The 14403-nt window shown below is 38.1% G+C and overlaps 1 protein-coding gene and 1 pseudogene across 4 annotated transcripts in view; one reads left to right on the plus strand and one right to left on the minus strand.

Annotated features, from left to right (window-relative positions):
• The window catches only part of mtmr4 (myotubularin related protein 4), a 49477-nt gene that overhangs the window by 29197 nt on the left and 5877 nt on the right, over positions 1-14403 (minus strand). For 2 of the 4 annotated variants that reach the window (XM_028466299.1, XM_028466300.1), the window contains exon 2: positions 11756-11856. In XM_028466299.1, the coding sequence (XP_028322100.1) occupies positions 11756-11758 (3 nt within the window). In that variant the 5' untranslated portion in view covers positions 11759-11856. Of the gene's footprint in view, positions 1-3127; positions 3366-11755; positions 11857-14403 lie in introns of those variants that run through there. The other 2 variants (XM_028466297.1, XM_028466298.1) reach the window with 2 other exon arrangements.
• On the plus strand, positions 7629-7784 carry LOC114476269 (uncharacterized; annotated as a pseudogene).

A 14403-nucleotide genomic window follows, 5' to 3' on the forward strand; every position in this document is an offset into this window, starting at 1 on the left:
GAACCGAGTAATTTGACTGAATTCTCGAGAATGTGGTACGTGCTATTCAGTACGGAGACAGTCCGCGGGCCCGGCCGTAGTTTATTCAAACTTGTTCACCAGGTCGGGGTATTCGCAAGCCGTTGACAAACACACATGCATACAGACTTTCCTTGCTTTTATAGAAAATTTATTTTCAGCTCAATGTTGCTAGTTTGAATCTATTAGGAGGATACTGTAATCATGAAGGATTCCATTGCATCCCAACACGCTGTACAGTGTTTTTAGGCTTGGCTTTTGACTAGAATGGAAAGAAATATTGGAGTCAATACAGCCACCATTACAGAGAGGGGGGGAAAAGTCACATTATACGGTAAAAGCTCAAGTCTGAAGCATTCACTAAAAGCTTCAGGCTTTCCTAAGGAATTGATTCGTTTAACTAGAGAGCATAATAAAATCTTAGTCATGGAAAAATCTTGACCGATTCAATTAGGCTTTTTATGGCTCCAAGTAGAGCAACAGCAATCACAGGAGGGGAGGGGGGACACACTTTGGAAAGTGGAGGAGTGACAATTGTTAAGATGATGATGAAGCACAGTGTGGGGGGCATAAACAATGCAGCTGGTTTTCAAACAGACAGGACTTTGATCCACTCAAGCAGCAGAGGATGTGGATGCTAAATTATACAGATGCTGACTCACAGATATATCAAGTTAGATTGCATATTGCATAACGCCGGACCATATTGCTCCACAGAAAAGATTACAAATCCAAGGTGCACGTTTTAAGTTTCAAACACATTCAATACTTAGTGTTTTTCCTTTCAGTTTATTATTACTGTTGATTAAATTGTGTTTATATGTTTAAAGCAATAGGCTGGAACATGTAAATGAAGAAAGTCAAGTTGGCCTCAAACCATTCTGAACGCTCTGCAAGATTAGCGGGACAGCTAAAAATTACAGGATATATTTTCATTGTTAATAGTTTATATAAATGCATCAAAGCTAGCTAATTAAATACTATGTGGATTGGTCTGATGGGTTGGGACAATGTATCACAGATGAAAGGCTGCATGTTGTCCCTTGCTCATGTCTTACCAGTCTTTTTTTAGGTAGTTGGATTTACTCACAGGTCAAAAACACGTGTTTGTTTTGATTAACTCTCCAAAAATGCCACTCTGGCATGAACAGTCAGTCTTTGTTGTTGCTTTCTATTTGCAGTCTAAAATCAAAACCACATCATGTCAACATCCTGGTTAAAAAGACAAACTCACTGAAGACAGATGTAGCAGGAATGGAAAGGTACTTTTGATTTGACTGTGAGTGAATCTATAGAGCGTCACTTAAGCACTAGTTCATAATTGTGAACTAAAACAGGTGTATTGGTAAAACATTTAATTATTAACTATTATTATTTAGAAATAATATGCTCTTTCCTCCAGTAATGTGGACAGGCTCCTGTGCCTCAGCAGCTGATTGTCAAATCAAAAGTTAATGTCTAAACAGGTTTGAATGTTCAAGATTCAAAGTTACTCAGCATTTCTCTCATAATGTCACTGGAATTTTCTAAACCTATAAGTTAGATTAATTGTGCACATTATTTTAATAGACTATCTTGGCTATTTTCTAACTTTCTTTCTTCATATTTAAAGTAATTTTATTTGTAATGACTCAAGTAAAGATTGACCGATATGCTTTTGGGTTTTTTAGGGCCGATACCGACTGTTAGTAATCAAGGAAACCGATATGATCTATGATTAAAAAAAAAAAAAAAAAACCTTAAACTGTTGTAGAATAAACGCTGACAATAATCATGGTTGAAAAGTTTTAGGCTTTATTTTATTATATTAAACAAAAAGTGTAGAGATCTCCCAAAGTTCCCTGGAATAAATAAAGAAATTGGCTCCCTGAATTTTTGTAAATTAAAAATAAAAACAGAACTGTACCATACAGTACGAAAAATAAGATAAATTATCGGAAAACAAAAAGTGCTGGAATGTTCTAGCAGCATTTAGCAGCAATTGTTGTGTAGCCAATTAGTGGGAGCTGTAGGCGGGACATGGATACACAGCTATGAGTGGTGACTTCAGGCAGGGAAAGACAGCTGTATAAGAGCCAAGGGAGCGCGTTTTAAAGTAAACATATTTTATTGGCTATCGGTGGAAAAAAGGGGTGATTACAGTATTATAAAAATTAGGGCTATTCCGATCGGATATCGGTCCAAAGCCTGAAAACAAATATCGGATTCAAATTTTCGATTTTTTTTCTTGTCTTTTTTCAAATCATTTTTTATTTATTTTATTCAATCGTAGAATACTGTAGATATTATGTTGAAGTTTAAAATGTATGTAACCAATTGGTTAATAATAAATGGGTCAGTTTTTCTCATACCTACTGTTGCTGACTATTGTTCTCTGTTTGAGTAACATCACTTGATCAAGCCTTTTCTAACATTCCACACTACAAAAAGGGTCATTATTTTTTAATTAGAAAAATAAATTTAAAAAAAAGTAATAAAAGTTAGTATGATTCATGCTGATATTGGATCAATATCGGTATCGGCCGATACACAAGGCTGCAATATTGGTATCATATCGGAAATGAAAAAGTTATATCGGGACATCCCTAATAAAAATGCTGAATTTCAGCTGATAGTGCAGATTATTGGTCAATTCTCATGTTCATGGTTCCCATTCTAAATGTGTCACTGGTTTTCTTTGCGAAAACTGAAATTGTAAACGTATTTGATTCATCGTGATTAATTATGGTTTGATTTGCAAATAATTAGTTGCATTTTGTTAATTGATCCACACCTCTAGTTCAAACATATCTGAAGTAGCTATTTGGTAACAAATATTAGCATAATGCATACAGCATAATGTCAATATTGTAGTCATCGTTGTAGTAGAGTGGATACCCCATCCCCCATGTGAAGATCTCTTGAAGGTCTTCACATAGAGAAAGCAGTGAGTAACACCTGACTGATCCCTGATGCAATTTTATCTTTCTCTACAATATCAGTGTTGTTACTTAACTGCAGATCCCACGTGTCGAACCTCACTAATCAATAAGCTAGCACACAACAGTAGTGCAAAAGTGTGCGCACCAATCAAAAAGAAGACATAAAAAAAGAGCGCTTTTGGACTTACAAAGCAGTTAAGCATGGAGCAGGACACCCTCCCAGCAAGGTTCATGTTGAGGAGAGGCAGGACTGTGTCTGAGTGACACGCAGCCTGTAGAGCAGCAGCACGACCAGAGCACGAGGAGCCGGCATTACCATTCTTCTCTCAGGCTGTCCCCCTCTGAATCCCTCTGCCTGCCCCCCCGTCTGGACCTCAACCCTATCTATCTGTTACTGCTTCTCAAGAGGGGCTAAAGGTCAACATGCCACCAAACCCCTGCTTTTACTTCCAATCCCAACCCTCCCACCCCACCCTCACTGCCTCCAAATTGCGGATAGAAGGACCACACCGGTATCTGAAGAAAACCTCAGTACAGCTGTGGGGAAAAAGGAAGAGGAAAAAAATAACAAGCAACAGCGGCAGTCCACTGATCAGTTGAGTTAAGCGCTGAGAGCGAAAATGAAGAAACAACTCCGGAAGTGGCTTCAATGGCAGCAAGTGATAAGTGGTGAGGAAAGGGCAAGAAGAGAGAAGGACTGGGTAACTGCCTGATGCTAGGCTCCACCCTCTGCATGCGCATCCACCTCCCGCTCTGGTTTTTACTTGCTCACATTTCTCTCTCTCATCCCCCTCACACACACACCTCCATCCCCCCTCTGTTCACCCTTCACCGATATCTTCACACAAATATGCTTCTCGCTCGGCAACAAGGCAATAAAGCTTGAAGTGCATTGCTGGCAACCGAGGAACGCTGCGACTGCCACACGTGCACCACTAACTGCAGTACAGTATGGGAAATGGATAGACACGCATGCAGTGATCCAAACAGAAAATCTCAACCTCAAGGTAACAGAGTGCAAAGGGACTCCTCAGCCTATAGCTGTGGACAGCATCCCATCACAAACGTGATGCACTGGCTGCATTGGATAGAGAGCAGAAGGCAAGTGCGCAGTAAACGCTCAATGGGGGATGGTAATGAAAAGATTCAGATGATGCAGAGATCTCTGATGACACAGCAAACTCTTCATCTTAAATTTGCACATTGTACATGAAGTGACTAAATATAAAGCATGGTCCTTGAGTGTTTATAGAGTGTGTAGTGTTATTATACTGCAGTAGTATGCATAAACATTTCTACTCCTCTTACCCCAACATTTTTCCGAGCAGAGGCATGACAGCCATTCACCTACAGCTGTTTAACCCCACGTTATGTAATGCACATTGGCCATTACCCGCAGCCCCGGCTGGATGCACACAATGCCTCTAATTAAATAAATTTTATTTCCATAGACAATGCACTGTGGACACCAGATTTGACACGGATGGAATCACTTTAATGTGAACTTTTAAATGCAGATTTAAGTAAATCAGTTTAGGAAAGGTTAGCTATATAAAAAAAGATTTATTTACGCTGCTATGAAGTTTATAATGCACTTAGCAATTCTCACAAAAACCTTAAAAGGTGAAGTAAAACTACTATTCATGCCACACACAAAATGTGAGTATGCACTTCTTGCAAAATGTTGTTAAATGTCCACATAGGAGTGTGAAACATTGCACTTAAGCAGCACGACTTTAATCAAGTAAATGGACTCATGCAACAGCTCTGTGTGCACTGTAGGAGTAGACATAATGAACATGAGCTGTCACAGTTATGGAAGATGTTTTACTGTATATCAAAGCACGCACCATTCATCTTTAATAATTTTTTATAAGTTGAGATGGGGTTTTACTAGTTTAATGCCTAAATTTGAAATTGCTGTCCATGTAACCATTACTACCAGCTACATCAGCCTCTCAACCTTTCACTAAAACTTCCACTTGATTTTATCTTGTTTTTTTTATCTTTTTCAAGCCACTCGGGGTATAATCTTACCACATTTTACTCTCATTTATACATTCAACAGCTGTTTGCCCTGGACAGTCAGAAAAATTAAAACCTGTGTACCCATCTCATTTTACAAATAGCAAATTCTAGCATTCAACATATCTAAAATTACACATTTGAGGAGTATTTTTTGAATACGAAATAAGAAAAATTCTTGATCGCTCCTATCAAACAGGTCGCTTCAGGTTGAACTTTACAGATTTTTTTGTTTGTTCATTTAATCTCTTCCTGGTTGTTACAGGGAAAAAAACACGTCATGGGGATAATTGTAAAAATGCAAAAACATTCATTCATTCATTTTCAGACCCACTTATTCCTGTTCAGGGTCACGGGTAGGGATGTAACAATTAATCGTAAGGCAGTTAAAAATCGATTCATAAGCAGTGTTGGGAACGTTACTTTAAAAAAGTAATTAGTTAGTTACTCACTACTTGTTCAAAAAAGTAACTGCGTTAGTAACTAAATTACTCTATAATAAAAGTAACTCATTACCAAGGAAAGTAACTATTTGCGTTACTATAAAAAAAAAAAAAAAAAAAAAGTTGCTATATGTCAAAGAATTCACATTTTTTAGATGCGTGTATCGTGAGGTGCTTCATTAAATTTGAGTTGCTTACAACAGATGTGGACAAAGTCTTCTCTCCTGGATATAATGAACACTTCACATGTACGTTCTTGCCTTTGACCACAATTAATTTAAAGTAGTGTTTGTATTGCCACCTTAAAAATGCCCACTTTTCATCAGACTGCTCCACGCTCACCATCTCTGCTGCTTCATCCAATCTGCTCTGTGTGTGTGTGTGTGTGTGTGTGTGTGTGTGTGTGTGTGTGTGTGTGTGTGTGTGTGTGTGTGTGTGTTGTGGGTGCTGGCACGTTGCCTTAGCCAATCATAATCGCTCACCTTGTTTTTAACCCGCCTCCTCTTGCTGGCACATGTGTAAAAACACTGTCTCTGATTGGCTACCATGAAACATGATGCAGCCTAAGCCAATCATAATCGCTCACCTTGTTTCTCCTCACAACAGCTGATTCAGAAGCCGGGGATGCTTTCGGATAACATTTTATTTAATCAATGCATGTAACGCACCGCATTTAACGTTCATTAACGATAACGGCGTTGTAACGGCATAAAAAGTAATTAGTTAGATTACCCCGTTACTGAAAAACAAATGGCAAGGCAAGGCAAGGCAAGGCAAATTTATTTATATAGCGCATTTCATACTCAAGGCAACTCAATGTGCTTTACATGATAAAACATTCAATTGTTTAAAATCAATAAGAACATTTAAATCAATAAGAACATTTAAAATCATCAGTAAAATCAATTAAAATCATCAGTAAAATCATCATTACATCAACAACATGACAAAAATCTCTCTCTCAATCATATGCAGTAGAGAAAAAAAGTGCCTTTAACTTTGATTTAAAAATGTTCACATTGGATGCTGACTTCAGCTCCGCTGGCAGTTTGTTCCACTTCTTTGCAGCATAACAACTAAAAGCAGCATCACCATGTTTACTGTGAACTCTGGGCTCCACTATCTGATCTGTGTCCGTAGATCTGAGAGACCTGCTGGGTTCATACCTGACTAACATGTCACTGATGTATTCTGGACCAAACCCATTCACAGATTTATACACCAGCAGCAGAACTTTAAAGTCTATTCTGAGGCTGACTGGGAGCCAGTGTAAAGACTTTAAAACTGGAGTAATGTGCTCTGACCTCTTTGTTCTGGTTAAGACCCGAGCTGCAGCGTTCTGAACCAGCTGTAGCTGTTTGATGCTCTTTTGGGGGATTCCCAAAAGAGCATCCTATCCTAAGTTAGTAACCTAACGCCGTTACTTTAAACGCCGTTATTCCAAACACTGTTCATAAGTATCACGGTTCACATCGATCCTCTGAAAATTGAATCGCAGTACTTTTTTTAAACAGCAGAGGGCTGATTATATATTAATCTTTCTCTTATCCAAATGCTGAGGCGGCGGGCGGAATCTGCTACTACTTTCTTTCTGGCCACTTTCTACTCTTAAACATGTTCAGAAATGATTCCTTACCCCTTTAGCACCGAAAGAATATCTGTAATATTATGTGAATATCTGTAAAAGTCACGTTTTTGTCTGCTAGCGCGTAGCATCTCTTCTTCACTGAACAGAATACCTGCATCCCAACCGACCACTGGGTTACCAGCGCCCTCTGCTGGTCCAAAGAAATATCTGACGTAAATACAGTGCAGACTGTTTTTTTTTTTTAAAGTTCAATTGTAAAGGCACAAAATGCATTTTCAGTTGCACTTTCAAAAAAAAATAAATTAATTCTTCATTTGTATTATTCCTGTATTTATTTCATTCAAGATTTATTTTTTGTTAAATTGCATTGTTTTGAATAGTTTATCAAGGGATTATTTTGACAACGAAAAATAAAAGGAAAATAGTACAGTATTTTCTATTTTTTTCCCCCAAAAAAATAAAGGAATATTTTTCAATCATCATTTGTGTACAGTCCCATTTTGTAAAATAAATCATGAGAGAATCGTATAGTGAACCCAGTATCGTGAATCGAATCGTATCGGGAGTTGAGTGAATCGTTACATCCCTAGTCGCGGGGGTCTGCCGGTGCCAATCTCCGGCTCTCATTGGGCGCTAGGCGGGGGTCACCATGATCATGAAGGAGGTTCACCCAAGGTGAGGCTCAGTCATTGGACATTCCGGTTGGGTTGACCCCTGCGAATTCCCTAAATGTGAGAATCTTGATTGCATAATTCCTGGTAATGCAAAAACACCCTACTCTAATCTGTAATCCAAAATAATATACTTGATTAAGCACTGTTCCCACCGGATAGGCCTTGTGTGAACTTTCCGTAAAAGTGAGCACCACATTTGGCCTCCAGTGTCTCAGGATCTATTTTAGGAAAAGAGGCCAATGAGTCTCCAATAAGGTGTCAGACTACATGTTGATGCAAAGCTATAGAAGATAGATATGAATAATACTGACCTCTATGAGTCATTTTTCATTTTACATTAATACATAATGCAAGTAAGAGTTTAGATAAAGCAGATATCTATATTTATACATTCAGATGTGTCTCACAATCAACTTGTGCTTTCTATCTTAACTTAAAGAAATAACTAAAAGTTTAACAGTAAGTAATACAAACAAGGCATACCTCTGAGATCATTCTTAAACTTTGAAGTATCAAATGCTTGTTGAGGTCAAAACAGAAGCTTTGACAATGTCAAAAAACCTGAATAAAGATGCACAAGAAAATGTAAATGCATTCCTTACAACAGAGGTCCACCTGGCATAAAATAAAGAATGAATCTGAGAGAATAAGTTATCCATGTTTGCATTTCACCTTCAGGTGTTTGCATGTTCTTAATCACAGATTTATTTGTCCAACTTTCACTGACAGCCATCTTTCAGCTCAATTCTTTACTTTATGTTTAATCTCTGTAATGTTTAGATTGACCAACAAAATCTAAATATTGACAGAATACTCTGTGTTAAGACACCACAATTTCTAAACTACACTGAAAGACTGTGGTCCAAATACACAATTTATTGCTGCTATATTTTATCTGTAGAATAGAGAACAAGTACTGTAAAAAAAAATAGTTTGAAGTGAATGAAATGCAAAAGAACAGGACAGCCTACGATAAGTTTAAACAGTAGTAAAATCAAAGGTCCTCTTATGTTGGGATGCAGGCAAATCATTAACAATCACCTGAAAGGAACTTAATGGGTCAAAGTACAGCCACAAAAACATTCTTAATTCTAAATACTTCAAAGAAAACTTCCTACACACTAGCAGGTGATTTGATCTTTGTGTAACAAGGTGACATTATACAGAGCAGCGTCACAGAAACATGAGTCTGTGTGTGGTGCAGCCACATTACAGTACCTTACCATAATGTATTACCATCACAGGGTAGCATTACGACACACTGGGGAAAATGAAACTCCATTGTCCCAGTTTCCATGCTGGCATTATCCTGCTAACAACACACCAGCATAGGTGGACAACAGCATTAACTCATTACATCCCTTTAGAAAAATATAAATCGCTGGGACACAATTAGACACTGCTTCACAAGACTTGATTAAAAGGATCCGATTACGTGCAAATCAAATGTCTCTCAGTTCTAGCTCAAGACATACAGGAATGTCATTTGCTCTGTGATGAAAAGTTATGAGCAACTCAACAAAACCCGCCATTTCGATCAATCATGAAGAGGAATAAACAAATGATATATTTAAATATGACTTGACTCAGCAAACTAATCTGGGTGTGATTGGTTACAAATATAAAGCCTACTTTTGACCACACCTACAGTCATGTAACAAAACAAGGAAACAAGAGCAAAACTATTACTTATAAAAATACAGTAGCTTCAGTGCTACGCTAATCCAGACCCCTCATTATCTGTTTGCCAGCCTTGCTATCAATTAAACCCAGTGTTCCCATAATAAGACTGAGAGCTGGGCACCCGTCCATGGTAACCAGAATGTCAGGACACCCGTCCTCAAGTTACACTTCCTATTTCTGTCTCATGAATGCAGAGCCATTTAGATGAAAGAGGAAATTGTCCTTTGAACAACGTTTCCTCCTTCACTGTATTTTCATTTACAGACATGTCTATGTATCCTTTTGTAAGTTTTACAATGGCACGTTACCCACGTTTATGTGCTTAATGGTAAAATTAACAACTGGTGTGACCAACTTCAAATGTAAGGAGATGTTGTCAAAAATAGCCTTGCATGTTTCACATTGTGTTTGCTGTGCCTTATTTTAGTGGCATTACAAACCTCAGGCTCTCAGCTATGTAAACAATTTTTCTCCTATAGACAGTAAGACACCACCAACACAAAGTGCATAAGCTAGTTCAAAACTGGTTGAGTAATTCATAATTCTTAGCAGCAGCTACTTTTCTGATAATGTACAGTATAAGGATTTTAAAAGGCCACCAATCAGACCTTAATCAATGACTGACTAGTTAACATGTCGTAGTTGTTGCAGCTCACTAGTGAACTAACTTGTGTTTTTGACATCCTTGATGTAGGGCTGGGTGAAAAAGCCTTTTTTTTATATCTTGATATTTTAAAGCTATATCACGATGTATGATATATATCTCAATATTTTGCCCTTGCCTTGAGTTGATCAAAGCATAAAATCAAACCAGAATGGTAATACTCTATATATATTGATTTTTTCTCTGTGATGTAACTTAGGTTTCCCCTAATTATTATAGCATAGCATACCTGTTAGTTTCTTTTTTCAGAGGCAAACCCCTAAAATAAGGTAAGTCAGTTAAAGCCACATGCCAAATGTCACACAGGGACCTTTATTAATAGAGGTGAAGAGAACAATATCAACAAATGTCTCTTTGTGCACATTTTAAAAACAACTTCAGCTGACCAAAGTGCTGTACAGTTTTTTTTTTTTTTTAATTATTATTAACTATCATTTATTTATTTATTATTAGTGACAATTGTGAATTTATCAGATACTATTATCCAAAGTGGCATACAGAATATATAAAGTTACCACTACTAACACAAGCACACATGCACGCAAACACACAGACACACACGTATGCTGTAATGATGGCCTTCTGAGGACTGTCCCTTTAAGGGCGATGGTAACGTAAGGTCAGAGTTGAGTCAGACCTGCCTTCTTGCTGATTTGTACTGAGCACGTGGACAGAGTTTTATGTTACTTTTCTGTTACCGTCCCATCTGCAGTGTGATGGTAACAAGTTGTTTTGAGTCCTGTTTACGTTATCGACCCGCGGAGACCTCCAGATCTCTACAGCGTGCACACACACACTCACACACAGTGTTTTACTGAGCATATCATAGACTTTGTTATTATTGAGACCATGTCTTTAGCGATATGGTAAGCCACAGCTTTGGTAATATTTTTCACTCGTTTGTTCATAAGGCACATCATGGGCTTTGTGGTCTGTGTCACAGTTGCTGCTGATAATATAAAGCTGATAATGGTGTGTACTAGCTCAGAGGTGGGGAACCCTAGTCCTCGAGGGCTTGGTTCCGGAGACTTTTAGATATCTCCCTGCTCTAACACACCTGGTTGAAACCAATGTGTTGTCATCAAGCTCTGTAGAAGCATGATAACAAGCCATTCTTTTGATTCAGGTGTGTTGTTGCAGGGACACAATTAAAAGTCTCAGGAATCAGGCCCTCGAGGACTGGAGTTTCCCACCCCTGTACTAGATGATAATCAACGGAAATATATACCAAAGTAACATCTGCAGTACATTATTTTAATTTTAATTTTATTTTTTAAAGTCAGTTATTTACTGCACACCTACATAACACAGCTGGACAGAGTTTGATATAGTACTACATAAAAGGTCATTTATTCAATTATATTCTTATTTTTGAATTTAAAATTTTATAAATTGTTATCCTCTGGTGACCCTTAAGAAGTAAAACTAGTGCATGTCAAAAAAAAAAGCACACACGTTATGAGACAACCACTGAGAACAAGTGCTTGTGAAGTTTCAAGTTCAAACGTACTTTGAAACCAAAGATTGAGATGAGCATCCGGTAAGACATGTTGCAACACAGTTATAGGCTTGTGACCATGGCCTGTGCGAATGTTGATTCCTGACTTGCTCTTTCACTTTGGTATACATCATTCAGGGACACCAGTGCGGCATGTGCAACGTGAACAACCAGGAATCTGCAGCATGCAGGAGTATGCATAACAAATACAGCACCCTCATTGGCAGTGCATCTAGCTTACCATGATGCCGGTCGCTGTTGTGGACTGTGAGTCCAGCCGCACCTCTTCAGATCCCTCCTTCTCCTCCTGTCCACTTGGTTCTGCCGTGCCAGAGATAGCTCCTGCCAATTGCAAACACATCACAGTGAGATCATGGTGTATAGTATGTGGGTTGCTTTGGAAGAAGTGATACTTTACGAGCTGGGGTCTAAACCCCCTGAGATCCAAGTACTGAAAAATGACATCAAAGCAAGAAAACTAATAACCATGTTCAAAAAATATATTTAAGTGATGGAGGAACTAAAGCAGGGTTGGGCATCATTTTGATTTCAACGATTCCGATTCTTTGAGTTGTGCAGGTCAACAGGTCACAGATTTCACAGGAGCATTTAAAAAAGTCTTTACACCGGCCATTTTTATTAATTCACTTAGTTGATACAGTTTAATTTGGTTGCTGTACTGTAATTAGGGTATTCAATTTACAAAGGCCCCCAACTGTAAGTGTAAAACTGAAACTTGCTGCAATAACACTACAAGTTGGCAGCGATCTAAACAACAAAGAGCTGCAGCCCAGGTAGATGTATATGAAACAAAATAAAACAAACTCAAAAGCACTGTGCTGGAAAAATGTTAACTGCCCTTCTCTTGGCTACTGGTTAAAAAACCTAACATCAAGTCTGGCTCTTGAGAAACTGACTTGTATAGTTAGAAAGAAAGCTTCCGAGTTTGATAACATCTGGAGGATGTTTTGGGATTTTGATAGGAGGGGTGATATCGAAGAGGCACTGGAGATGTGAGGTGATTATGACGGTACCACATTTATTATGAGGAAGATGATTTGAATATTTCATAATGCTACTCCTTTCATGTGATTTTTTTTTCTACTTTTTGTTTTAATATGTATATATATATATATATATATATATATATATATATATATATATATATTTTTTTTCGTGTGATGTTTCTTAATTACAATTCTTCATTCAATATTTTTGTTTAGCTTCTTTAATTATTATTATATATATATTACTTTTGATACTGCCATATGTTTGTGTTGAGGGACTGTTCAACTGTGCCTGTATATTGTAATGCATATTCAATGTATAAATTGATAAAGCAATACATACATGTTTAAAAAAAAAAAAACTAACTCAAAACCTGGAGCAGTTGTGACAAATAAATCAACAGTTCTTCTTGAGGAAGATTATAATTATTCTGCCAAGTAGGTCCTGCGCGACCTAGTCGCTAAAAGTTGAAAAATTTGAACTTTTTAAGCGACTTCAAGCAACAACTACCCCGGACGTCACTGTCTGTAGAGCAGAGGCAGCAGCGCCCCCCCTCCCGCTACAGTGAGACGGCTGCAGCAGAGGTCTGAAGCTAGTACCTCTTGAAATTACAGGGGCAAAATTAAAGCAGTTAACTTCTTGAATAAGCCTACATTCTGGGTGAACTCTTCCTTAAGTAACCCGGTAAGTTGATCACTTAAACCGTAAAAGCGGCGCTCTCTATGATAAGTGCTGTAAACATACAGCCGCAGAAGACGCGATCAACCCTCTGTCCCCCCAGGCGGACACACACACGCACGCACGCGCACACACACACACACACACACACACACACACACACACACACACACACACACACACACACACACACACACACACACACACACACACACACACACACACACACACACACACACACACACACACACACACACACACACACACACACACACACTCTCTTACTTCCCTGGTCACCACTTTCACTGGAGCAATGAATGAAGTGAGGGAGTGACCAAAAAGCGCCACTATGTTCAAACGACTCATCACGGGCGATTGAAGTGACTGCAGTCACTACAGTCACGTTTGGTGTGAACACACCATAATACAAACCCCGGAAAGAAACGGAGCAAGCAGGGCGGAGTAATACAAACCGCGGAAACAAACTTGAGCGGGCATTTAGGAAACAAACAAAAAAATGATATTCAAACATCTTCTAAAATTATGAACACTCAAAAGGTCTTTTAAGATCTTTTTCATGCAGAAATTACAAAATAATCTCAGAGTAAAGACTTTCTTGAATTTACCGTAATCTTATAAATAATGCCAAGATTTGAAGATACTGCATACTAGAATGGTCAAACACATTCAGTGGATAAGGTGAACCTTTTGAAAAAGTCACTGTTACACTCAACTACATTTTCACAATAACACTATATAGTATAACCTAGGGCTGGGCGATATATCGAATATACTCGATATATCGCAGCTTGTAGTCTGTGCGGTGTTGAAAATGACCATACCGTTAAACTCGCGGACTTTTTTAAAATATCTTAGTGGCATTATGCACAAAAGGTGCACTTAAATTTAGTGTTGTTTTGAAATGTCATCTTAATGACAACATGCACAAAAGGGCACTATTTGTTTTTAAAATATTGTAGTGGCATTATGTACAAAAAGTGCACTTTAATTTTGTGTTTTGAAATGCCATGTGAGTTGCATCCTGCACTAATGTCTTGTTTTGAAATGTCCCTGTGACAATTTTGCACAGAACGTGCACTTTCCGTGCACAATTTTATGTTTGAGCCACTCACTGTTTAATAAATACAGTTATGTCAACTTTGACTTAGTTGTGATATCCCCTTTTTTGCATGAAAGTTTAAA

Source organism: Gouania willdenowi, chromosome 14, assembly GCF_900634775.1.
Source record: "Gouania willdenowi chromosome 14, fGouWil2.1, whole genome shotgun sequence".
Taxonomy (NCBI): domain Eukaryota; kingdom Metazoa; phylum Chordata; class Actinopteri; order Blenniiformes; family Gobiesocidae; genus Gouania; species Gouania willdenowi.